The sequence below is a fragment of the Neopsephotus bourkii genome, unplaced genomic scaffold, assembly GCF_033783945.1.
Source record: "Neopsephotus bourkii isolate Nb327-2 ecotype Australia unplaced genomic scaffold, CSIRO-AGI_Nbou_v1 NB_1637, whole genome shotgun sequence".
In the NCBI taxonomy this organism is placed as follows: domain Eukaryota; kingdom Metazoa; phylum Chordata; class Aves; order Psittaciformes; family Psittacidae; genus Neopsephotus; species Neopsephotus bourkii.
This window is the reverse complement of record NW_026902112.1, coordinates 5175584-5202118: the sequence shown is the minus strand read 5'-3', so window position 1 is coordinate 5202118 and position 26535 is coordinate 5175584. Positions and strand designations below refer to the sequence as shown.

General features: G+C 38.9%; 1 protein-coding gene across 3 annotated transcripts in view; it reads left to right on the top strand.

The window, feature by feature from the left end:
* The first annotated feature begins 6225 nt into the window (after positions 1-6225).
* LOC133223448 (dynein axonemal assembly factor 11-like) overlaps positions 6226-26535 on the top strand; it is a 44942-nt gene continuing 24632 nt past the window's right edge. Inside the window, exons 1-6 of one of the 3 annotated variants that reach the window (XM_061374132.1) lie at positions 6226-6281; positions 7708-7765; positions 8834-9046; positions 9820-9989; positions 22546-22713; positions 24434-24511. In XM_061374132.1, the coding sequence (XP_061230116.1) occupies positions 6242-6281; positions 7708-7765; positions 8834-9046; positions 9820-9989; positions 22546-22713; positions 24434-24511 (727 nt within the window). In that variant the 5' untranslated portion in view covers positions 6226-6241. Of the gene's footprint in view, positions 6282-7707; positions 7766-8833; positions 9047-9819; positions 9990-19248; positions 19400-19961; positions 20098-22545; positions 22714-24433; positions 24512-26535 lie in introns of those variants that run through there. The other 2 variants (XM_061374131.1, XM_061374130.1) reach the window with 2 other exon arrangements.

The window sequence follows — 26535 nt, the reverse complement described above, 5'->3', positions numbered from 1 at the left end:
TTGGAGCACAAGAGGTTCCACTTAAACCTGAGAAGAAACTTCTTCTCAGTGAGGGTGACGGAACACTGGAACAGGCTGCCCAGGGAGGTTGTGGAATCTCCTTCTTTGGAGACATTCAAAACCCGCCTGGACACGTTCCTGTGTAACCTTATCTAGGTGTTCCTGCTCCGGCAGGGGGATTGGACTAGATGATGTTTTGAGGTCCCTTCCAATCTCTAACATACTGTGATACTGTGATACCATATAATCAAAGAGCAAGGAGATGCAACACAGATTGGTCATGGCTTGGCTTTGCACAGAAAAAAAGTGTCATTGTGCATCCAGATTTGCTTGATTTAGAACCTTTCTAAACACTTTTTGTCTATCTATCTGTACTGTGTGTGTAGCTGACGTAGCATTATTGCAGGTAAGCTTTTGTTGACATCCAAGCAGTGTGGATATATCAGCTAACTCAGAGCTGAATCCAAGCTTTACAAGTCTGTGCATTGTACTCCACCATGCAAAACAGAAATAACCTTTGTTACCTGTATGCAGGAGCAATTAAACTAAAACAGTGAACTTGGAAAAGAAATCTAGCCTGAGGTCTCTGATAGGGTGAAGTGGGATTTCCATCTGATAACATCTAAAAGTAATTTGCTCCTCTTTTAAAGCAAATTGATCTCTGTTCATACAACTGACCTGATAAGGTTATTAGAATCATAGATGATGTGTCCATTCTGTAAACTGCAGTGAAATACTAACTTTATGAAGGATCAGCCTTCTCTTAACATTGAAATAAAGTGTCTGGGTTTGTGAGGACTTTTTTTTTAACAGCCACGGTACCTCAAGCGTTACTGAGTGTTTCTGCTGCATAAAGGGATGCCCTTAGCTTAAAATCCTGTCATTCACAAAGGTGAATTAAAATGAGTCTTGGTTTTCCCTGCAGCAAGACTGCAGGCAGGGAGTTTCATAGACCTTCAGTTTGACCCTGAGTGGCTGCTCTGAAGTTCTCATTATCTGCCCTTCCCCTGCTGTTTTTTTAATGTTTCAATTATTTTTCAGATATCTCAGAGTATTTTTTACTTATTGAGTACTATATAAACAGCATTAGCAAAGAGCCGTGATGTGGGACAAGTGGCTTCATTTGATGGCTACTGAAGCTGGTGGGAATGCTAAAGACTGTGAGCTGAAAAGAGTTAGAGAAGCATCAGATCACTCTCAATCGCACTCAATCAATAAGCACTCTACTCCCTCCATCATGGCCACTCAATTCACTCTACCACACAAAATACGCTTTCTGAGAACTGTGTGTTTAGCATAATAGCATGCTGCACTGAATTGCTGTGAGTTGCTGAGGTGGCAGGATTGGGGTGTAATGTGGGCTAAAAGCTCATCTGCACACCCACAAAGGAGCATAGAAAGACAACAGATGGATGGGTAGCTCAAATAATAACCTGCCCCAGTTGCTTCCAGGCCCATCCCAGGAGCCATCAGCCCATCAGGGGCCCTTCTGCATCAGTCCAGAGGAGGACCAGGGCATCAAGGCAGGGGCAAACCAAATTAAGGACTCAGAAGAAGGGGTGCTCTGCCTCTGTCCTTCCTAGGACTGTCCCAGAGGAGGCACAGCCCCTGTGTACAGGAATGAAACCCACTCAGATAAGTCAATGCCGTAGAACCCTTGGGGGTGAGGGGAGTTGCTGCTTGGGGACATGAGACAAGGGTGTCTCTAAGTGTGATGCCATAGGGAGGGGGCTGCTGAGGACCATGGGAATCCTCACCAGCTGTGTGTGATGGTCTGTACCAGCAACTGGAGTTGGACTGTGGCCCTGAGAGCTCTGATGTCCAGGTGCCAACAACTGGGGAGATCCAGGGGCAGCTATAGGACAGACCATGTGTCTGAGCCCAGCTGCTGGAGGGACCCACCTTGTACAGATGTGTATCACAGAATCATAGAATGGTTTGAGTTGGAAGGGCCCTTGAAGCTTATCCAGTTCCAACCCCCTGCCATGGGTAGAGACATCTTCCACTAGAGTAGGTTGCTCTAAGCTCCATCCAACCTGGCCTCAAAAGACGACTGGTAATATGCTTTCCCTTTTATTTGTAGTATCAAAAGTAGAGTAAGCCTGGGACAAGAGTAGAAAGATAGGTGGCATTTAGTTTTGTAATTTTTCATTTCCTTCCTTTTGTGGGTTGAGCTTGTAATGTATGCAATAGGCATGAAACTACTGCACAGCAAGCTTGTTGGTGTGTTCATTTCCTAGAATTTGAAATCTGATGGGGTGGGGTGGGATGGGCAGTTTGAGGAGCAACAGGAAAGGCAACAAACATAAACTATATACAAACCATTCTGTGTGTGTACATATAGTGTACATATAGTCTAGCACCTACCTGTAAAATATTCACTAATGCACAAAGCTTATGCATCAAAAGCTTGGGGAACAGTGAGTTTCAGATATGAATGGTAGTGATTAAAAAAGAAAACACCTCTAAGTCTAAATATGATATAGGTACAATACGTTTTAACTATACAGACAAACATGGAATACCAATATTGTTCAAAACAGCAACCCAAGCTCAGAACTGCTTCCTGATGAGAAGAATTTAAAAGAACCAAAATATACCAAAACCCCAAAATACTTCTAAGAAGTAAATTAGTGTATGCATAGAAATTCTTCAGTAGGTGACCTAGTTTTAAAGACCAGGGGGAATTTATGTCCATTGCCTGTTGGGAGAGAGGGTGGCCAGGGAAATCCTGCTGTAATGAAGCCCATGCGTCCATGGAAATAGCATTGGACTAAATTTCCTCATTGGCATAATTCCACTAAAGTAAAAGAAGCGAAGAACATGTTTTCATGTTTGAGCAAAAGGACCTTAAATACTAATTCTAGTTTAGCTCCCTAACAGAAGGTCTTTTGTAACATCCTAATTGCCTAATTCCTATTCTTGTGTCCTTTTCTGTGAGGTGAGATGGTTACATTCCTTTTTATCAGTGGAAATATTTTTCGTTCTCCAGGGAAAACAACTCTATCATTAAATCAAATCAATCATATTTTACTAGATTTATGCTTTCTTTTTGTCCGCGCTACATACAGCCATCAGGAGAGATACCTACTATCATGTGTCACCTGTTTGTTTGAAGATGAAGTTTTGCTCCCTAAGGTTGTATAATTCTTCAGTGTCAAGCAGCTGATTTATACTACTTTTGCGTGTAAGAGTTCTACAGCCTAATCATTTTGATTGCCAGGACACCTTGTTCAGGCTTCATTTCTCTTATGTGCATTTGACTTTATTTTTGTGTACTTACAAGATGTGATGAATTACCTTGCATAGTATGAAACGCCTACAGTGGAACAATAAGCATGTTTACAAATGGCTTTATTCCTTTCTCCTTTCAAGACAATTTATCTTGATGTTGCATGGTATATATTTGCAAAGATGTTTTTGACCATGAAACAAGCAACTCTGAACTCTCAAGTGCATCTTCCCTATAATAATGCATTTGCAAAATGCCTTGTTATTATACATGGATTTATTTGGTACCTGGACCATTTTTGTACATCAAAGCCCATCAGGCTCACAAGTATTCCAACAAATAGAGTGATTTGGGACTTCAAAGTTTTCTGAGTGAGGTAGAAATGTAAAGCTGAAACAAAAACCTGTGTCACTGTATGAGAAAAGGTTCTGTCTTTGTTCTCTGTATCATTATTGGAGTGAAACGTTATTCAGTGTATCTTTTCTTTCGCAACAGCCTGCAAGAGCGTTCACTGGGCTAATCTTAATCTTCAGTTTGCTCTTCAAAATGAATGCTTCTGATGTGAGGCTGCTCCACAGGAAGCGTGACCTCATTCTGCCTCTGTGCCGCTGATTGCACGGCCTGTTTTCAAAAGGAAACAGGGGACTTCATAGACCTGCCTTTCTGAAGCCTCAGAGCTGATCTCTTCCAGGAAGCTGCAGAAGGAGCACCTTCCACTTAACATCTCAGAGGCGCTTGCGTGGACGAGAAACTCTTTCACATACATGTGTTAATAGTGAAATGGATTTTCCAGGTTTGGAAGATTTTACACATATTTATCTCTTAATATATTTGTCAGCTGAGGAATAACTAAGCTTTGCACTCATTTCTGTACTGCTCTTCAGGAAGTTTTGTATTTCTGTGGATGTTGTTATCGTTGCCTGCAGGGAGGAAAGACTAGACTGCTCTTCAGAAATGACTGATATGTGTGGACAAATAAAACTACCTTTGTAGACACTTGTGTTTGGTAGGTTCAATAGCATAAAAGTGGTTGCCTGGGCTCCAGCTATTTTAGCACTTAACACTATATTTTGGTACCTGCTAATGTAAACATTTAGAACATGAAGATGGACACAGGATTGCTGGCTACCAATTAAGGGCTTCATTGGCTGAAGGAGTAATTTGATTTTTGGAGAGACAGGTAATGAAAACTGCCTGGTTTGAACAGTGACTGTATTACAGCACAGGGGTTTGGGTGTTTTGAAATTCAAGGGAGGGGGATTGCTGCCTTAAACTTTTATTTGAATTCTCTACATAAAATATTTCTGTGCTCACCTCAGATTCATTTTTAGTGTGATTTTTTAAAGATATTGGGCTTTTCTCATGCCATAGTTTAAAGGTTCTGTGTTGATGCTCAGTTTGTGGATTACAGATATAATGCTACTGCTTCATTGTACAGTGGTGGTTAAGATGCTTTGTTTTGGCTTGCTTATACTGTTACTATAGCTTCTCACACTATTAATAGCCCCAAACCAGAACTGAATATGAAATGAAAGCAGAACACTGCATCATTGCCTACAACATGGTATTTGCATGTTTTCCTCAGCATTGATTGAATTATGATTTTTAGGAGCCCTCTTCATTAACATTAGACAAAAATTCTCATGATCAAGGGTAGCAAAAAATTCTGTTGGACTGCCTGTTCTATGACTGTTTATGGAAGCTTGGAATTATCATTAGTTAAAAGCAAATTGCAACTGCCTATTAATTCTTCAAAAGATAGAAAGTCATCTTCTCCCCAGCAATACATTGCATAGGTATATATCTCTCTTTCTGTTATGAATCATAGAATCATAGAATAGTTAGGGTTGGAAAGGACCATAAATCTATGTATATACGCTATTTGACCTTACATTTTATTCCTGTGGAAAGTGGCAGATAAAAAAGCACCCAGCAGGCACATACCTTACACATTTCTGAGACAATTCAGATTAGTAATGGAAGGACCGCGGTTTGTTCTGCCACTTTGATCAGTATGTGCCAACACTTTCTAATAAAAGCTCTACCCATATGTAAGCTACTGTTCTTAAACATTATTCTGTTTTAGTGGTTGCTAATCTGTATTATCAAAACTGAAAAAAATCACATGCAAAACAACTGTGTTGTGGGTTTCAGCTGCTGAAAAGTTTCACACGGGTTATTAGAGAGCTGTAGTACGTATAACTGATGCTGAGGTGTACTTCTGTATCCCTTTTCAAACAAATTTGCCCTAGAATCAGTAACTTTAGCTGAAGCAAGTATAGATTGCAACTAATAGAATCATAGAATAGTTAGAGTTGGAAAGGACCTTAAGATCATCCAGTTCCAACCCCCTGCCATGGGCAGGGACAACTCACACTAAACCATGCCACCCAAAGCTCTGTCCAACCTGGCCTTGAACACTGCCAGGGATGGAGCATTCACAACTTGCCTGGGCAACCCATTCCAGTGGCTCACCACCTTTACCGTAAACAGCTCTTCCTCCTTATATCCAATCTAAACTTCCCCTGTTTAAATTTTAACCCATTACCCCTTGTCCTATCACTACAGTCCCTAATGAAGAGTCCCTCCCCAGCATCCCTATAGGCTCCCTTCAGATACTGGAAGGCTGCTATGAGGTCTCCACGCAGCCCTCTCTTCTCCAACCTGAACAGTCCCAACTTTCTCAGCCTGTCTTCATACAGGAGGTGCCCCAGTCCCCTTATCAACCTCGTGGCCCTCCTCCGGACTTGTTCCAACAGTTCCATGTCCTTTTTATGTTGAAGACACCAGAACTTCAGACAGTACTCCAAGTGAGGTCTTAGGAGAGCAGAGGGGCAGGATCACCTCCTTCAACTTGCTAATCATGTGATATATATTGATGATACTATCTTAGGCATCCTCATTTTCAATCAATTAAAAATAAACCACACTTCTGTTTCTTTTTAAACTCTTTTACAGATAATCTGTATTACCGATTATCCCATGGTGTGTGAAACAGTCCCTTTCAAGATGTATGGAATATCGCACGTTGCATCAACACCAAGAACAAGTAAATTTGTGCACATTTGTCAGAGCTTTTGATTAAAACAACCCCAAACCTGTTGTGGGGGGATCTTGTTTGGCTGATAAGATTTAGGATTTTGATGGGTTTAGTTTATATCCAGATCTGCAAATCACCTGTCAAGTTCTTCTGTATTTTCTTTTCAAGTTTGGATTAATTTATTGGTTCTGAGAATGTTTTTGCACAACTAAGAATCATGATTCTGCCTAAAATGAGATCTAATTCAAGAGCTAATTGCATATGGAAAAATATAGGTCTATAACATGTCAGTCTCTGAAACACGACACCACTCTCGCTTCTTGTACAACTTGCTATGTGGAATTCTGACCCATGTTACTTATCTGTTTGCACCTCCACTAAGTTTCTTCCTCTTATCTCCTTAAGTTGCTTTTGCAAGGGTTAGAGCAGAGTTTTCTTATGGTAATTTTTTTAATTGGCATTTTTCAAAGTGTAGGAGAAACAGTTTGTATGGGAGTAGGATAATAGGACTGGAAGGTTTTACTTCTCTTCTTTGGTGACCCTGCCTGCTCCCAAGGCTCAGTTAGCCTTCACATCCAGGTTGTGGCTGACACCTGAGCTCCAGATGAGCATAGGCAAGATTTCCAAAGTGGAAACACTGACTTTCATGTCTTTTCTTTGCCTCTGTTCATAACTGAACATAAAAAAAAAGAATTGTCTTGGACCCATCTCTCATAGCTGCACGATGGTCATTTACTGATGGTGTTTTAAACATGGTGCTCTAAAGATACAGAAGAGGCAAGATAAGATAACATAAAGAGAGATCACACCTTTTGTCTTTCCATGTATAACATAAGTTTTCCCTATAGATAGCCATTGTTCATATTTTATAAGACTGATTCTGTCAGATGCTGAACATCTGGTAGCACTTTGCAGACTTGAGCCATGGTAATCCAGACAAATCCTATTTCCTGAGTCTCCTGTCACAATATTATTATCAAACCTGTGTCACTGTTTTTATTCCAGTGCCTGTTATCTGATGTCTGTCATTTTAAGCTGAAAAATATATTGTAATGGTTATGGTGGTCCTTCCATTCTACTCTGTATCTATTGTCAGTACATGTTCTAGTTTTGACCCTAACACCATTAAAATTACTGCAGCTATTGTGTTTGTGGCCATAATTATTTCTCTCAAGGTTGTGAGCTGTGCAGAATACAAGTATCTGATGAAGATTGTTTCTGATTCTGCATCAAGATGGGTTTCCTACAAACACCATTTTTTTCCATGACTTTTTCACCTGTTTTATCTCCTTTTATCTTTCCCTTTTCTTTTATTAGCTTCTATTATGATCTCTTTTTATATGCACAAGGTACCTGTCAGTGAAGACCTGTCAACTGTTTAAGCTGTCAGTAGATATGATAAACACTCCTTCTTATTTGCCCTTTGCCTCTACAGGTTCAACAGAGTTTAACGGAGAGCAGAGACACAGCCTCTCACAGCGTGTTTTTCCAAGGTATTTAGGAAAATTTTACTCATTTATTTTCGTTTGTATTTCATTGTAGATTTTTTAAAATCCCTCTGGGGGCACTCAGAATTGTAGTGCTTATGTTAACTTAATTACTGCTTTAAATGAAAGTTGACAACTACTGCTGTAGAGACTGGAAGCACTGGCTTTGCAATTACAAGTTTTTGGAGTATTTCTGTTCCACCTGCTTTTCTGTCCACTGAAATTATGGTATCCCTCAGCAACGTGCCATATGGGATAGTGAAACATGCTACTGAAACCCATGTCAGCCACTGAATCTATCCAGTGTCTGACTTTCTTCCATGGATGTCACTACGTGGTCCCTTGGAACTGAAAGGTGTTGAGGAGAAAGGACTAACCATAAATTCAGTTTTCTTGAGCTAAATAAAACGTCCACAGCGTTTAGATTCTTTCACCTTTGTCACTACTCATTTCTATTTTAAATACCACATAGTATATTTTTCTGTGATATATTTAATCTCAAAGCCAATTGTATTTCAGTGTTGGATGAAGTTATCACCATGGGTAGACTTTATCTCATGTTGTTCTAGATGTGTGGTGTTCTAGGTTTGTGAGAATGAAGTCATGTATCTTTAAGTCTTCATTCAGTATGACTAGGTTATAAAAAGCGAATATATCCTGCCTGGTTTGGAGGCACTCAGGCTTGTGCCATGCAGAGTAACTCAGAGAAGGAAAATAATGGAATACCTCCGTCGACGCCAAGTAGGTGTTCATCTGGCAGGACTCCTTGGCCAAGAGCACTGCCACAGAAATGCATCATGCACATCTGCATTCAAGCTGGCTCCACACTCACATGAAATGCTACACCTGGCATGAAGCCCTCCAGTAATCTGAAGCTCTGGAAAGTGTGATGCAGTCACACTCCAGCTGTCTGAAACTCCCTAGGTCCAAAAGTAATATGATTATAGCCACATATTCTAAATCTGCGTCATTACCAGCCCCCATCAGTTGGTAATGTAAATTCATTACTATTAAATCATGGTTTTGCTCTGTCTAGACATTCACTAAATTAGAAACTTTATTTCTCCTTTTCAGTTATGCTTGTGCCTTTTCGGACGATGACCCTGCTTATGAATATTGTTCCACAAATACTCCACCAGGATCCCTTTCCATATGTCGCCACAGCCCTCGACTGCTTTCTAATGGGTATTACATTTGGACAGAAGACAGTTTTCTGCCTGATGAAGAGGGCAACATAACATTGACACCATCCCAGATAAGTGTTACATACAAAGAGAATTTAGTTCGGTAAGTGAACTATATGCAGTTTTTACTCAATGTTGGCAATTGCTTCTACATCTCTGTACTTACCTAGAGGTATCTGTGCGACTTCCTATACTTTGGTTGGCATAATATCAGCATTGCTTCTTAATGGGAACATCTCAATTTATTTAGAGAGTGCAGTGATTGAAATAACTAGATTTTCAGTCATGTCTGATCTTACTATCCAAAAACTCTTGAGTACACAATTGTTGCTGTAACTGGAGTTGTGTCCAATAAGGAAAAGGGAAAGCTACAGCTCGTTTTGCCAATGAGGTGTTGCAATGATAAGGAATAAGGAAAAAAGTAGATATGTGTGTATATATACAAAAAAATAAAAAAGTCTGGTCCTGAAATTCTTCCTCATGGAAAAATTTCTCTTGATTTCAGAACATCAATTTAGGAAGGTATCTAAAGTTGAAGTACAATGGATTCAGGCTGCACCAAAAGGGTTATAATAGGGTGAAAGTTATGGGTAGTGGGAGATCACTCCTAAAAGTTCAGAGCCCAATAACTATAGTATAATTTGTTATCACAATATCCAGTATCGCAATGGCATGATACATTGCCATATATTGCTGCTAATACATCCCTTGGTATTACTGCACTGAGCAGCAGTCATTCTTGGTGACATACCCAGGGTCAAGAACAGCACTCAGAACATGGTTCCTCCATGTCAGTCCTGCAAGCTTTAGAGCTCTGTCCCTGCTCAACGAGAATGATTTAACTCTATTCCTTGACAATGTGTCTTTTCTTTCCAGTGTATTCAGGCGAAGGAAGAAAATCCGTCGGTCTCTTGCCAGCTTGTTCAGTCTCAATGCCTCCACTTCTTGGCTCAGCAGCACCGTCCCCAGCAAAATGGATTCCTCCCATTTAGATGATCCTTGGACTGATGAATGCAATGAACTAGAAGCCAGTCAGAGTGATGCTGGTAAGCCCTGACCAGGCACTGAGTAATCGAGCCACAACATTGCAATCTATATTTAGTGGGACTTGGGAGTCTCTTTCTATAGGTTTTGTAGGGGTTGTCGGCCAAGTTGTGCAGGTAAAGGTCAGATGAAAGACAGAACTGTAAGTGGTGAATTAAGCTCCTGGCATTGAAAGAGTATGAGTCCACAAAGACCTTGATGCCAAAGACATTCTTAAGACTGAATTTGAATCCAAAGTCATCACAGTAATGTTTATACTGGTGTCATTAATATATGATGGTTTATTCAGTTTTGACTTTACTCTCTGTATTTTCACCTGCATACATTGAACCATCCAATTCCCGACCCTTACCAATTTGGAACCTCTCTGTGTTTAAATAATTAACCTCCCCCAAAGCAATTCATTAACACAAGTCTCAAAGCTCTTCCTTTGTGCAGTCTCAGTTATATTTACACTTTTTGTAGGTGATTCAAATGTTTCTTCTGAATATAACAGCTATGACAACCATGTGCCACAAAAACAAGCTCCAGCACCTAACAGAGTCTCTCTCAGCAAAGATGACAAGTTTCTTCAGCCTGAGAAATCATTTTGTGTATCAAAATCTAGCTCTCCATTTATGATAAATGCAAATGAAGAGACTTGGAGCAATGCAGGTGTGTTACTTTCTTATTCTGATATGTCTTATTTTCCGAGTGAACTATAAATGCATTAAAAATATTGACATGCCCCCCTTGCAGAATAGAATTTATTTCCTGAAACATATATTTAAAATGACTGATTAAAAAAAATTTGTCATTTACTGTTTATCCCCCTCTGCCCACATCTTTTCCTCTCCTATTTGCAGTGATAAATGGAAAAAGAAAAAGGGGGCTGAAGAGGAAAATGGAGGAGAGGGCATGGGAACAACAACTGAAACGAGCAATTATTCATCAAGTCTTGTTTTCTGAGAGTGTGCAGGGCTCAGTGTCTCTACGGCTGTGGGGGAAAAAGACTCTTGAGAGACACCCAGAGCATGAAAATTAGGTTTCTGCTTTGAATCACTCTAGGCGAATTCTCTTAAAAAGAAACCGAAGAGACTGGCCTCACAGGCTGAAGGTCTTTGCAAACACCTCCTGTCATACATTTACTTCCTTGAAAGCTCATGAGGATTATTTTCTTGGCTTTTGTTTTAGAATCCAGGACAGTGCAAAGTGTCCTGTCTCAGATGGTTGCACTGATCACGTGTTTAATCATTTCAATATGTACAAGGTAACTTTTATTTCTTTTGTTTCTGATATAAATGCTTACTGTATTTCAACTGTTGGATAACGATAAATCAAGGGCCACATTTTCAAAGTTAGATATATCTTATTATGAAAATATATTTTCACATTATAGTTGGTGCAGGCAAAAATCTCAGCTATACAAATATGTACAAAAATAAGAAATATGTACACAGACATGGAAACTACTTTGTCAAGTGTGCCTGGACCAGCAGTTTTGAAAGGCTGAGAAGAATCAGAATGGATCTATGTCTTTCTATCTGACCAGCATGGGTATTTCAGTCTGGGAATGCTGATGTCTTCCCTTCTAGGATATTATCCTCAAAAGCTGATGTAATTTAAAGTCTTACATTGTAGTTCATCTACCAGAGTTCAGAGGGTTCATCAGCAAGAACCTTCTCTCCTCCTCCCACACAGGCTTCACCTCTATTAATCCAATATGCATCTCTTGTTTTTTTCTAACCTTGAAGGGTATTGTTATGTTCTCAGATATTTTCTAGGAGGACTGTCTGCCACTTTTCTGCTGATAATTTTAGTTTGTAAGTACATAGTTTCTTTTTATTCAACACACAATATTTTACTAAGTCACATCTGAGGACCAAAAGCTATCCTTGGATGTATATCCATGGCTCTTGTTGATGCTAATAAGTGCAGTATGTGGGCATATGGGGACAGGGTGTAGCCTTCTATAATAAAAGGATTTTGCATCTGAATTTCACAGTTCTTTTGTCCAAAGATGCCACTGTGTCATCGTTCTTCAGTCTTGACACATCTTTCAAAACAACTAAGTTTTGGTAAGTGCTGCAGTGTCACGTGATGACTAGAGAAATTTAGAAATCTTATGTTAAGAAGAGGAAGGAGAGAATCATTCTGTTGTTTCCATGTCAAAAGATAGAAGGCATCGTCTGAAGTTACTGGTGGAGGATATGGCTTTTCTATTGCTGATTTATATACATATAAATTTTCTGTTTATTTTGAAAACCTCCCTTTTCATAATGTGCAATAAATTACACCCATTTCTTAGCAGAAAAGGAAGGTAAACCTAATATGCCATATCATAAAGATGCAAAGACAGCCCCATCACCACTTTCCAGGGACTACAGAATTGATATGACTTGGCCCCACTACCCCAGTCTTCCATGAGCTTCAGGACAGAGCTTTGCCTTTGGCACATACTGTAGTCTGATAAATGTCTTAACAGTGAAGTAGTAAGTCAGTCTGATCAGTTGCATAAAGGTGCTGCTGTTGTTGTTTCAGACTGTTTATTTCCAAGGTTTGAACAGAGCTGTAGTTTCTAAATCCTTCTGGAGAAAAAGACTTAGATATTTAGATGGTTTGCATTATATATTATGGGCAAGGTCATACACAGGCCTCCATGCTGAAAGCATGTGTGTGTGTGCTGGATTTATGAATTACCATTCTTTCACTCTTTATGCAGCAGAAAATTCTTCTGGACTGTGCAAAATCTAAAATGCTGCTGAAACTAAAAACATTTGGGCTTATCTGAATTTTTATGTGGTGAAAGTGAAGCTCAAAAAGGACATTGTTTCTGCAACTGTGTCAGGGTTCAGGAGTTCAGTATATCCCAAGGGCAACAAGACAAGCTGGCAGACCTCTTAGCCTTTGAATTGAGGGTAATGGAAGTCTGAAACAAGACGGTCCAGCTTGGAGAGCCTTATTACAATGACAATCTTGGATTTGGAGCATCCATGATCTCAGTGTAACAGCCTGGGTACTCAAGGGTGGTATGTTACACTTTGTCACTGTCATTAGTCCCAGTGAAATCAAGGCCAACAGGTTAGGACTAGAGTGTTGCAAATGCATGCTTGAAAGTTCTCTTTTCTGACTTCCTGAATAGTTTAGCCCTGAGTCATAAACAAAGCTGCTCTTCAAAAGAAGAAAACAAATACACTCTGAGAGCTTTTCAGTCACTGGTGTACAAAGAATACCTCTTTTCTGCTCATCAAAACTGAGAAGCTACCTGCTCAGACAAGTAGTCCTACAGCTTAACTAAATTTGGCAAACCAGGACCTACATAAACCCTCATTACAATAAAACTGTGGTTTAAATCAGGACATCAAAAATGCATGCTTTTTTTTTTATTTTCCCCACAGAAAATGATTGGAAGAAAAGAATAATTGGTGAGTATATGTTTAAGTTTAGAAATAATTCCATACTTTTTGGGGTGACCTCTGCTATGAAATGAGGTTCAAGCATGCCAGGAAGGTTCCTTGGACTTGTCATTAACAGAAGGTTTAGTGGCAGGACACTTGCCAGTTTCCACTGTGAATGACTCCACTTTGCTGTCTAAAACTCTTTTTTCATTTTCTTTGGATTAAATATTTTTTATTGTTTGACAACAGTTGCTGAATAGTGTAAGCTGTTAAACAACTGCTGTGCTTCAGCCCAGAGGAAACGTTTTTTAGCAACAGGCAAAGCAAGCTTCCTTTTTCCAAGTTTAAACTGAACAGTGCCAGGTGCTGTACTGCTGTGACTTGGTACCATTCCACTGAAGGAGTAAAGCAGCATCAACATGTAACAGCCCAGAATATCTAGAAAACACTTATAGATTCTTATTTTCCCTATTTTTTTGTCAGCCAAGCCTCACCTTTCTCCTCCACTTATTATCATGCATTTCTAAGTCTTGGTGCAACTTAGAACCTTTAAAACAAGAGTGCTGATTTATTTGTACTTGGAGCTGTCCATCCCCATCCTGGCTCTGTTATTTCCCTTATCTCTTTATTTTGAAAAGATAAAAATGAAAGGAGGGAACTAAATGGAGCGGTGCCCAGGTTTTTGTTCCTTAGAGTGTGGATAAAACAGCCTTGTTCTTCAATTTGCTGTTGAGTGCAGTTCAGCTTCTGAGATCTAAGGGCATCTGCACAGCTGCAGACACAACCGCGGAAACCTTACAGTCTGCCCTCAGAAGGCGGACGTTCATCCTGAGAACAAAACCACAACAAATGATAAGCAGCATTTGGTCCCTTTGCAGACTTCCTAAAGCCTACAATGAAATATACATCCTACTCATCCAGTCTGCCAAGCAGTGGACACCAGATATGGCACTTCTTAAAGTCAGTGCAACTGTTTATGTAAGGGTGACTCTGATTTTGAAAGCCAGCATCAATATTAAGTGAAGCAGGTACTACAGGATGGAATGGAGAACTTGGGTTTTGTTGCCTAGCAGGAGTAAACTAAATACAGACTGGCACAGGTTACTGACAGACACGATCTCCAGCGTTTCAAAACATGCTTGTCTCTTGCTTTTCATAAAAACCTAAAAGCAGAGTAGTTACTTATGTATATTTTGAAATGAGCTCACTAACAGTTTTCATTTTTCCTCCTCCTCAAATTTATTTTCCTCAGCTGTTCAGCATCAAACCACTGAACACCTCCTTATGGCCATCGTTACACATGTTCCTGTGGAAAAAAATAACAGAATTGTTAGTGTCCTTCCTTCAAAATACAGTTAATTTTAGCTTTGTTTTTACTTTTATTCTGCTCAGAGTGTGAGTGAGGCCTTAATTTCTTAGTGGCTATTTGAAAGCAGTCATGCGAAACAATCACTCTTATGTCAATGAAGTCCTTTGCAGGCATGGGGGTCCTACAAGCCTTTTGATAACAAATTAATGGTAAAAAGTGTTTTGTAATCCATATTTTTTATAAAAATTGATGTCTTCCCATGCTTTCTGTATTAATTCCTTGTAACAACATGTTGTCAATGATAATAGATTTGGACAATGGCTCAGTACACACGGCAATATGTTTCAGAAGCTTTATTATACCATCTGTGTGCACTGCCTTTTGGCCCTTATGCTGAGCATTAAGAAAAGAAAAAAAGAAGAAGAAAGATATATTACTAGAAGGAAAGCACTCCTCAGAAAACCAGGAATCAGAATACGGAGAAGCAATGACTAATCTGAATTACCTGGATTCACGTGCAAAAATATGAGATCTGCAGGTATTTACTTTGGAAACACTGAGCTCTAATTTTCAGCTTGGATCTTTGCTACAGCAGACTAAATTGCACATAGAACCTGTGGGTAACCAAAACCTGCTATCTTGTGACTCCAAGCTTTTAATAATCTGCTTCTTGAAATATCTCCCTCTATGCCAGTTTAGCTAGGACAGGAAGGATTTCATCTTCCTGCACAACAAAATGATGATAATGTCTGAGGATACTATTGCTTACCAAATCATTCTATAACTAGCGCTGCTTCTAATCTACTTGTCCCCTGCTGTGCTCAAAGCCATGCTGGTACAGCCCCAGCTGGTAAATCAGACATGGAATGCTGCCTGTGGAAGATCTAGGTGTGCCCATGGGGTACAATCAGGCTGGCAGGCATAATGGCAGAGGTTTGAAAACTCTGCAGTAAAAGTGCACAAATAAAAGGTTTTGGTGGAAGAAACCTTACTGTCCGACCAGCTCTGTGTTAAGCCAAGCTCCAGCATGTTGTAACTGTTCCTCTAGCATCAAAAATCTGAACAAATCATGCCATAAGGAAAAAGGGGACTTGAAATTAAGTTAAAATGCACATTTCTCTTTCAAAGAGTGAATATATGCTGGTTATGTTTTGAAGATAGCATCAATAGCTCAACATTAAGAGCTCAAAAAGAGAAATTTCACCCAAATCACCAATGTTGTGTAGTAATTTACTTTTTTCCAGTGCATTAAATTTACTTTATGTGAAGACAGACCATTTGATGTAACAAGAGGTTTTATAGTTTCAATAAATGGTGATGATAGAATATACTTCTTCATAAAACTGATGTATTATGTCACTAAAATAGTAGTTATCCTCATATTTATTTTCAGTTAATGCTCTTGAATAATTTTGTTACTATTAAATAATTCTGCTTCTTTATTTACTTGATGGACGCAACGGAGAGTATATTTCATTGTTTAATATGTATACATATTTTATTACTTATTTTATTGCTACTTATAATAGGTCCATTATTTAATGCACTTTTAAAACTAAAGGATTATAAAGATTTTTAGTGTATAAATAATCTCCTAGAATAATAAGACGGAAAATTAAATGCCATACTGAAAGTTCTAAGACTGCAATTACTCTGCAGTCATCAAAGTGATTATGCTGAAAAGTAGAAAAACCTGAATTCACTGTAAACTAGTTCACTGAAAGCTAGTGAAGAAAAAGCTGATTCAGCTTGCCAAAAGTTTGGTCTAAAATGAATTGCTATAATCTGTTTATGGATAAATATAAACTGTAAATTAGAATTGTTCTGATCCTGAGAGAGGGAAATTCTGGGACAGTTTGGCAATTGGAGTTCAAGGGTTAAAAATAAGATGCTTGTGAACCATTGTTATTGTCCTCCATATATTAGTGTTGAATTAACAAAGTTTTATTCAGTTACCAGCCTGGTTGGCTTTGGCAGTTCCCTTCCATATATTCCAATGGACATAAAAGCAAGCCTTGTATTGTCTGTCTGAAAAGAGGTATAATAACATGTTCAGTCATGTTGGATGAAAAAATTGAAACTAGGGTCTGTCTGGTGAAAAACTGAAGGGAACATTTTCTAACCTAAATGTTTAAATCCAGACTTTCAGAGGTAATTAGCATTTGCAGCTTCTGTTAACTAGAGTACCAAACCTAGGATAATTGTGAAATGTAATTGCAGCAAAGCAAAACCATTGTTGATTAACGATAACTGACGTATTTACAGAGGAAACAACTAGAATTTTATGTTTCTGTCCCCAGTGATTAGACTCTTACTCCACTTTAATATAAGATGTTATTTAGAAAAATAAAAACAACAAAGAATTTCAAGATATAGGTTTATAACCCCCTGTGCGTTAACTCATACTGTATGTAACTATTATTTTTTTGTCATCACACTTTGTCTTATACTCTCTTATTAGTTGCTGTGTTCAGCTGAATTTCAGGGTCATTCTTCAGTATATATCACATAGTGCTTTATAGCAGGAATATTCCTGTTGTAGGCAACAGTAGCAAGCATGATGATAACATTTATGGCATCCCTAATCTTGTAATGTTCCTAATCTGTGAGCAAGTCTGATTTGTATTTATCCTGAAAGCATTACTCATAGAAGCCAAACCATACAAAGATTAACATTTTTAATTTAAATAATAGGGAATAAACCACACTGGTACAGAATACAGGTATGGCCATTTAGTCCAGCTCTGCAGAATCTACTCTTGATATATATTTTTGTGATTCAACTGCAGTGTTTTGTAAACCTCGTTGTACCTTTTAATATACACTGAGTAAACTGGCACTTCATTTTTCATTTTATATTATCTCATTTTTATGTTTCTCATGCTGCTTATCTTTGGTATTTACCTAGCAGTAAAGTTGTTTCTGTTTGAGTTCTTCCTGTGTTTGAGGGTGTTAATAATGAAGACTATTATTAGCAATTGCATATATTTCAATTAATTTGTTATTCATGAGTTAATGTCCTGCCTTGTAGGTTATGTACTGTTTGGGAGAAGATTTATTGGTACTTTGGTGTGAATATGAAAGCCTTGTTTTATTACAAAGTAACTATTACTACCATAGAATGTAATAATAGTAATAATAATAATACTCTTAACAATAACAACAACAAACCAATAATAATTCTTTAATAGGAAATAGAAAGACACAGGTTCAGATTCTCAGTGTGCATCAAGTCAGTTACTTTCCACCAGACAAGACTCTGACCTAAAGCAATTTTATAGCTAAGGTTTATCCTTCTATATCAATTTCCTGGGTCTTTAGCACCTTATATGAGTATGTACTGATGGAGTGAGTACATACTCAAAGTACTTCTGACGCACTGTAATAATAATGCTATAAAGCTTATTTTTGTCATGACGAATATATTTTATTGCATTGTTTTACACATTTAACAAATAAACTTGTATTAAAGCGGTGCAGTGAATTCCTTCAGGGAGGGCATGCCGGATGGTACCCTTTGTCTTCTATGTCACTCCATCCTCCTGACTGTGATGTGGCTCTTTACATTACCTCTGTAATGTACATTGCTTCATGCCAAGAACTTGAGCTTGTGCTGCTTAAAGCTCGTAGTCATAGGGTGACTGAAGAGCAACTGCATGAAAATAATGAACACAAGGTCAATGCATGCAAATGTCAAATTTGTGTTTAAGTTGAAAATAAATGAATGCAAAATTTTCCTGAGAAGTTGTGCAACACCATGAGTGTGAATCACACCAAGTTTTGTGTATGTCTATTGTGCTGATGTTGCGCAGCTTCAAATATTTTGTTCAGTGAAACATTTTGAGACATAAAACATTTTAAGGCACATAGGCCTTCATGCTGAAAGCACGTGTGTGTGTGCTGGATTTATGAATTACCATTCTTTCACATTTTACACAGAAAATTCTTCTGACACTGTAAAATCCAAAACACTGCTGAAACTAAAAACATCTGGGCTTATCTCAATTCTTATGTGGAAAAATGAATCTCAAAAGGACATTGTTTCTGTACCTGTGTCAGAGATCAGGAGCTCATTGTGTCTCAAGGGCAACAAGACAATCAGGCAGACCTCTTAGACTTTGAATTGAGGATAGTGGAAGTTTGGAACAAGACAGCACAGCCTCATCATGGTGACAGTCTTGGATCTGGAGCATCCAAGGGTCTTAGCACAACACCCTGCCTGGTCAAGGGTGGCATGCTACACTTTGTCACCGTGTCATCAGTCCCAGTAAAATCAAGGTCATGGATTATAAACCTCATCCTGAAGAGCCTGCAGTTTTAAGGACAAGGAGCCAGCGCGATTATTCTACTTCAGCATCTAGCTTTGCCCCATGGGCTCCAGACCACTGGGTTAGGACTAATGCCTGCTTCAAAGTTCGGCTTTCTGACTTCCTGCGTAGTTGAGCCCTGAGTCATAAACACAGCTAAGTGAGGAGGAGGCCTTTCGTGCATGAGTGCCCACGGGGTCAGGAGCAGTCAAAGCGCCGTAGCGAAGCCGTCTTACTTCATGGCAGGCAGAGCAGTGCCTCAGCGGGCACACACAGAGCACAAACCCGACCGAGCCGCAGGGCGGCGGGGCCTGACCTCACAGCAGCGCCTCCCGCCCGGCCCCGTCGCCATGGCAGCGAGGCGGCGTCTTGTAATGGCGGCGGCGACGGGAAGCTGAGAGGGGCGGTCATGGTGCGGAGTGAGTGTCACAGACAGCTGCTTTCCTCCCCTCACGGGACCTTTCCTCCTGTCCACGACGTGCCCCACTCCCTGCCCGCCATGCTCCCTAACCCCACGCTTGCCTCCTTCCCTGACAACCCCGTACTCCCCCGGCAGCCCTTCTCTCCCACGGCCTCTCGCTCTCCTCACCTTCCTTCGTTGTGTTTTCCCTTCTCCCTGGTAACAACGACCCATTTTGTTTCACCAAGCACAGCCCAGGCGTGCTCTTGCCTCTGAAACAGCCCGGCAGTGGGGTGGCCCAAGTGGGAATCCCTCGGTGTGCGGGGAGATGCTTCACAGGGCGGCTGATGCCTGGGCACTGCTGTCCTGTCCTTGCAGTTACACATTTCCAATCCCAGATTATTTTATTTAGGTAAAAGTACCCAATGCAGACACATGAAAAACCCCTGTGGTGTTAAAATACACCACACCGTTACTTATGAATCCATAATCTTTTAGAGCTAAAGCAGTATGACCTAAAAGACTGAGTGCTCATGCATATCACTCAGGAGAAAAAAGCCACTGAGGAATTCCATTCCTCTGCCATTTTCCCTGTAATCTATTTAGATTGTATACGGTCATTGGACAGCCAGTCCCTTGCTGGGTAAAATAGTGCTTTGGAAAGGAGCTCCCTTCGCTCTGCATGAAGCTGGCAGATGGAGCAGGCAGTGCCTGAAGGTGAATGGCTTCATCCCCACAACAGTATGGCATGAATATGAGCCTTAAAAGTGCATACTTCTTTGAAATGCATTTTCCCCCGCTGATTCTTGATACACCTGCAGCTGTCTACCTGTTTATTTTTTCCATTTATTGAATGCTTTTGTTTGTATCTGCTCCTTTTGGAGTAAAACAATGGTTTTTTGGAAGTCCAGCTGTTAGAGCTTCAAGATCGGTTCTCTCCAGTTGATTGACGCCATCCCTCATTGCCTCCTGTGTTCATGGGAGCATGGGAGTAGCTGTGATCTCTCCCATCACTGGTCCATTCTTTTGTTACTGCACACATAAGCTGGTTAATGAACTTCTCAATGGGAAGAAATGTTGCAATGTGTTTTGTCAATGTCTTGGAAAAGCTTTTATTTAAAATTTGTTTTCTCTTGCAACTTTGTTTCCCTCGTTCCTCTTAAATGAACCAGATAGCATAGAAAATGACAAATATTCACTCAGTTTCGTACAGCAGGTCCCCAAAATAGGTCTCTAAAGCTCCATTGTAGCTTCTATTGTGAGTGATTGTTTCTGCTTTGCAAACCATCTGGTAATGAAAGTGGACGGTTTTTTGCATAAACACTGTAACAATCACTTCCATTTTCTTTTCATCAGCAAAGGGAAATCTGGCTGTAATAAAACTGTCAGGAACAGTTTGTATGACTTTTTTGTATAAAGGGTACAGAGCATGGTGTCTCCAATGGGTATGCATGCAGATTGGAGAATATTGTTTTCTTGCTCAAAACCACTGTTTGCACTGGAAATACTGGCACTGAAAAATCAGCCATCAAACATGTTAATAAGCAGGCTTTTTAGTCTATTTTTTACTTATTTTTTTATTTCTAGCAGATTTACCAAGTAGCTCAGTACTAATGCCAGTGTTTCAATATTTTCTGTGAAGACTAAAATATTTAGTCACAATATTGCCATTCATTTTCTCTCCATTAATTGAATCAGGCTTAATCAATGGGCTGTTGAAGGAAAGGTGGTTGTTCAGATGCAGCAAACCTGCCCAAAATGATTGAAAAAGAGAAAGACATCTTTCCCAGTATACTTTATGTACAGACAAGATCCCCTCTCATATCAGTATCAGTATCACCATTATATAACTCTCTAAATCATGTTAGAATCATAGAGGTAGAGGTAACTGTTGAACAGAAGGGACTTTTAACTGATCATCTGTAAATAATGTAATATATAAAAAAGCAGTTTCACCCCTTTCCCAAAGGTTTTAGATACAGGAGATGCATTGACATATGTGAGTTTGGATTTAGTTTGGTACATAGTTTACCTAGCTTGTAACAAACTAGTCTGTGTGAATATGTGCAATCATTCCAGGACCACTAATAAAACTGGATGAGTTCCCAGCAACGGAAGAATACTTTTAATTAACTCATGGTAGGAGCAATTTGTTTTCACAGATCTCTATATTTTTTCTTTTTACTTACTTTTCTTCAGAGTCTTTTTGAAAGGCTTGTTAGCCTTTTTTTTTTCAGTATTAACAATCATGAAAATACCTATGCCAAGTTGATAAACCCCTAATTTTTTAATCAGTACTTCACTGTAGGTCACTGCTTGTCAAGGTGAGGAAAATGCTAGCACTTATTTTTTGTGCTGTAGACTGGAAATGAAGTAATAACATCTAGCTCAAGAGTAGCACTGTTTCTCATAGAATTTCTTTACCTTCATCATACAGAGCCTTTCACTGTTTGAAAGATTGCATGGCACTAAATTTTACTATGTGATAATTCTGAACCTAGATCTCTTCTGGTGTTTTTTTGGCTACTGAAACTCCTATGCTGGCTGCTGTTCAGCTTGTAGTGCCTAAGAAATACCCAGTATTAAATTTCATTCTAGCATAAACGTTTATAAGCATGAATTGGTTATGACTTTGCTTCAAACATAAAAAAAGTAAAAAATATCTGCCCTCTTTCAACACATACCTTGATTATTTCTGTGCACACTGTGCTGGTGGAAGAATATGATAACAAGCTGTAGCTAGTTTACTCCCCCACTGCCCTGATCTGTGATGTGAACATCTGGCATCAGGAAATAAAATAACATAAAACACTCCCTTGCTTTGTCTAGATGAATCAATCTGCAGCCCAAGCTATGCTGAAAATAGTGGATGCTGGATTAATTTCTGGAAGGGTTGTATCACACTCGCATTAGCAGTTTTCATATGGATCTTTCTAAATGTTACAGCTGACGTGAGTGTGTTCCACAAATGATGTTTACCGTGGCAGACTGGTCTGAAGTCATTTGGTACTTGATGTCTTTTCTAGCAGATTTTATTTTTGTTGTTCCTACCAGATATCTATTTGGTTTGGTGGAACAAAAAATATTAATGATTTTAGAAGTTGCTTGTAAGTCAGATGGCAGAAAATGACTAAAGGTAAATATGACATCTAATATTTCTTTCAGTCACTGAAGATCTTGTTAGAAGACGTGCAGAGCATAATGACTGTGAAATATTTTCACTGGAAGAAATCTCTTTACATCAGCAGGAAATAGAAAAACTAGAGTATCTTGACAAGTGGTGTCGAGATTTAAAAATTCTCTATCTTCAGAATAATCTAATTCAAAAAATTGGTGAGTATTTTCTAGGTATGTTTCTTTCTAAACGCTTTTTACACTCATAGTTTTGAAATAGCAAAAAAAAAATCTTTTGTGCTATACTTCAAGGGAGTGTAGAGTCAGAAATTACAGAAAAATTCTTTGGAGATCTCCTACAAGATTTTATTTCCATTCATCTGATCCAGAATGTCCATTTGAAGCACACAGCAGTTTCAAACACGCTTCAAGATATCATAGTCAAATGGTTTATGTTGAGTCTGTTGGGATGTGTCTTTTCTCTTCTTAAAGTAAACCTTTATGCAGCCCTTAAGATCAGACTTACCTACTAATTAGACAGAAAGTTGTAGGTATCTGCTGTATGGATGAGTCTTGGTTCTTTTCTATAAATGGGAGAAAACCCTCAGGATACCATTGGCTTCAACACTTGTTTCTCTCACATCTTCATGTGTATGGGCATTGCTGTTACAGAAATGCTGGAAGAAAAATGAACAGCCAACCTAAGCAGCATAAGTCTTGCTGAGAAATTAATTTCAACAGCTGTTTGTGAATTCTGAAGAAAATATCTCTCCAAGGTTTCAGCAAACTAAGTGGTAGGACTCATGTCACCAAATTTTTAGACGTTTCTGTCTTAGATGGTTACTGTAGCCCCCCTTTGTAATCCATGATGAAAAAAAGGAGTATTTTGGAGCAGGTTCACTGGTTCTAGACAGACAATTCAAGATAAGACAAATTGCACCTTGAAGAGCCTATTTCTCCTTATTGATTATAGAAGAGCCTAGGCAATTAAATCAGCTGCTGAGATGTTGGTGTTGGTCAGATGAAGCTCCCTCTGCTTGAATTTCTTTCTTTCTTTGAGCAGGGTCAGTTTGTACAGCAGTTAATGTGGCTTGTGAATGAGAGTTAGAGGTAAACTTTATGACTTCACTGGAAAGGTTTTCCAGCCAGATCTTTGAAATCATACAGTGACTGAGGAGAAATTGGTGAACTGTAGCACAAGTTATAGTGTATCTTGTCCCAGATTTATGTCTCTGACCTGTTGTCATGTATCCCAAGTAGTATTGGCATTTTTCAGTCATTTTGGGAAGGGATGAACATCCTATTCCCTTTTTATGTTCAAAAGAGGAAATGTTAGCCATTCTAATACAATTCTCCACAACCTGATAATTTCAGTAGTCCATGGTGAAAATAATCCAGGTTAGATTCCAGACTAGGGGTGTGTTTGGCTTTGTTTTGTTCATACTGAAGCCATAGAAATCCTTATTTGCAAAATTTTCAAAGGGAGTAAATGTCTTGTATTAACCTTGTAGATAAAAGACCTTTAAACATTAAATATGTACTACCAAAGCCAATCTTTTCTATATAAGTGAGTGTAAACTCTAACTTTTTAAAGCTTGACTATGTATGTCCTGATCCTTTCTGAGTTTCATGACAGATAGAATGTTTTACTGTGCTTTTTGGCTGGTCCTCTTGCATTATAAATGTGCTTTATAATTTGTGCTAAAAAATTGGTTAAAAACCTTATTTATTTTACTTTTTAATTTTAGATGGTGTTTCAGAAAACTTTTTTGGTTTTGTCTTTTTATTAATACTAAAATATGAATGCTCAGTAATCTGTTACCTATTCTGATTTGTCCTTCTTATTTTTCTGCTTTACTGTTTCACTGAAGTGAGCAAGTAAAATGATAATACCTTTTCCAGTGAATAAAACTGAAATAATAGATCTGTTTTGTTACAGAAAATGTGGGCAAGCTGAAGAAGCTGGAATACTTAAATGTAGCTTTGAACAACATAGAAAGAATTGAAAATTTGGAAGGTCAGCTTTTAAACAAACCATTTTTCCTTTTCATGTTGAAACACTTGAGTTGTGATTTAGTGTAAAAGAGTGTTTAAGAGAACGTATAACAGGGTATGTCCACCAGTGAAGGTACTTTGTTGACACTCAGAAAGAGGCATTTTGCCTGCAGCCTTTCCACAAATGCTTCTTTGTAGCAAGTGCTTCTCGCTGCTGAAGCTTTGACATCGAACTTTCTTAAACATATTTTAATTCACTTTTTGCATACACTGTCACTGGTGTTGCCAGCTATAATAGCTCTGTTCTTTAATGCTTTACAAAATGGAAATCCAAATTTGTTTTGAAATTGGTATTTCTCTACCATAGAAATAAGAACTTGTTATTCAGGTTAACTGGAGCAATGCCGTTTATTAATATATTTATTTAATGCTATGCAGGCTATATAAAGTCTCTCTTGTGTCATGTTTCAGCATTCCAGTTCATTTCACTTGTCAAGTGTTACACACAAGAAGGTTCTACTCTGTGTACAGTTTGTATTGACAGTCTGGGGTATTTTTAAAGAGCTGTTCAAATGATTCTTTGTCTTTAGATGAAGTTCAGTCTGGTTTATCTGTTACTATTATTGCGTGTTCAAAAGTCTAGCATTTTCCAAGTTCAAAATCTAAGACTTCGAGCTGCCCATAAACACATTTCATATTACTTGAATAATTTCTGACTTCCTTGCTTCCTCTTTCTTGATTTTGATTAGGTCAGTTGCTAAATCTTTACAATGTCTACCCTGACAAGGGAACAATAATAAAAAAAGCTGGAGTTTTGGTTTATTTTTTTTAGTTTGTTTTGGGGTTTTCAGTTTGGTACTTTTCAAGTCTACAAGCTGAATCAAGAGGTTGGCTTAAATCAAATAAAAGATAAACAGGCTAAACGCAAGTCTGTAAAAGTTGAAGAAACAGGTAGTACGTTATGTATTTGGCAGTATATTGAGAAACTTGCATCTGTTCTCATAACAGTAAATTTTAAGTTCCTTTATCCAGCTGCAGCCTTTATTACTGTGATTTGTCATTTTCTGATGAGTCAGAACCTTTAGGAGTGAGCTTTGAAAACATTTGCATTATTTAAATTCCCTAATAAACCTCTTGGAGTTGCTTATTTTCTTTGGGCTCCAATGTGCAGAAAATACTTGCCAAATAGACCTGCAAAGGAACACAAGTGGTCACGATAATGGGCATTAAGGCTAAACTTTTTTACTCTTAGGGTCATGCTTATGCTTCAGGGACAGATTATGATAAAAGGAGAGGCTGATAATTTTTTGATCTGGATTTTCCAGAGGATTTTGTTGGCTAATTAAGAGTTTCTGTTTATAATGAACTGTTTTGGTTAACAATATAAGAAGGACATGGAGCTGTTGGAGCAAGTCCAGAAGAGGTCCATGAGAATGATCGGGGCTGGAGCACTTCACGTATGAAGATAGGCTGAGAAAGTTGTGGCTGTTCAGACTAGAGAAAAGCTGCGTGGAGACCTCATAGCAGCCTTCCAGTATCTGAAGGGGGCATATAGGGATGCTGGGGATGGACTCTTCATTAAGGAAAGGACTGCAGTGATAGGACAAGGGGTAATGGGTTTAAACTTAAACAGGAGAAGTTCAGGTTAGATATAAGGAAGAAGTTCCCTACTGTTAGGGTGGTGATGATGCCCAAAGAAGTGTTAAAGGGGAAATGTTTAAAGGGGTAATGGGTTAAAACTTAAACAGGGGAAGTTTAGATTGGATATAAGGAGGAAGTTCTTTACTGTAAGGGTGGTAAGGCACTGGAATGGGTTGCCCAGGGAGGTTGTGAATGCTCCATCCCTGTCAGTGTTCAAGGCCAGGTTGGACGAGGCCTTGGGTGATATGGTTTAGTGCGAGGTGTCCCTGCCCATGGCCGGGGGGTTGGAACTTGATGATCTTAAGGTCCTTTCCAACCCTAACTATTCTATGATTCTAAATGCTCCATCCCTGGCAGTGTTCAACGCCAGCTTGGACAGCGCCTTGGGTGACATGTTCTAGTGTG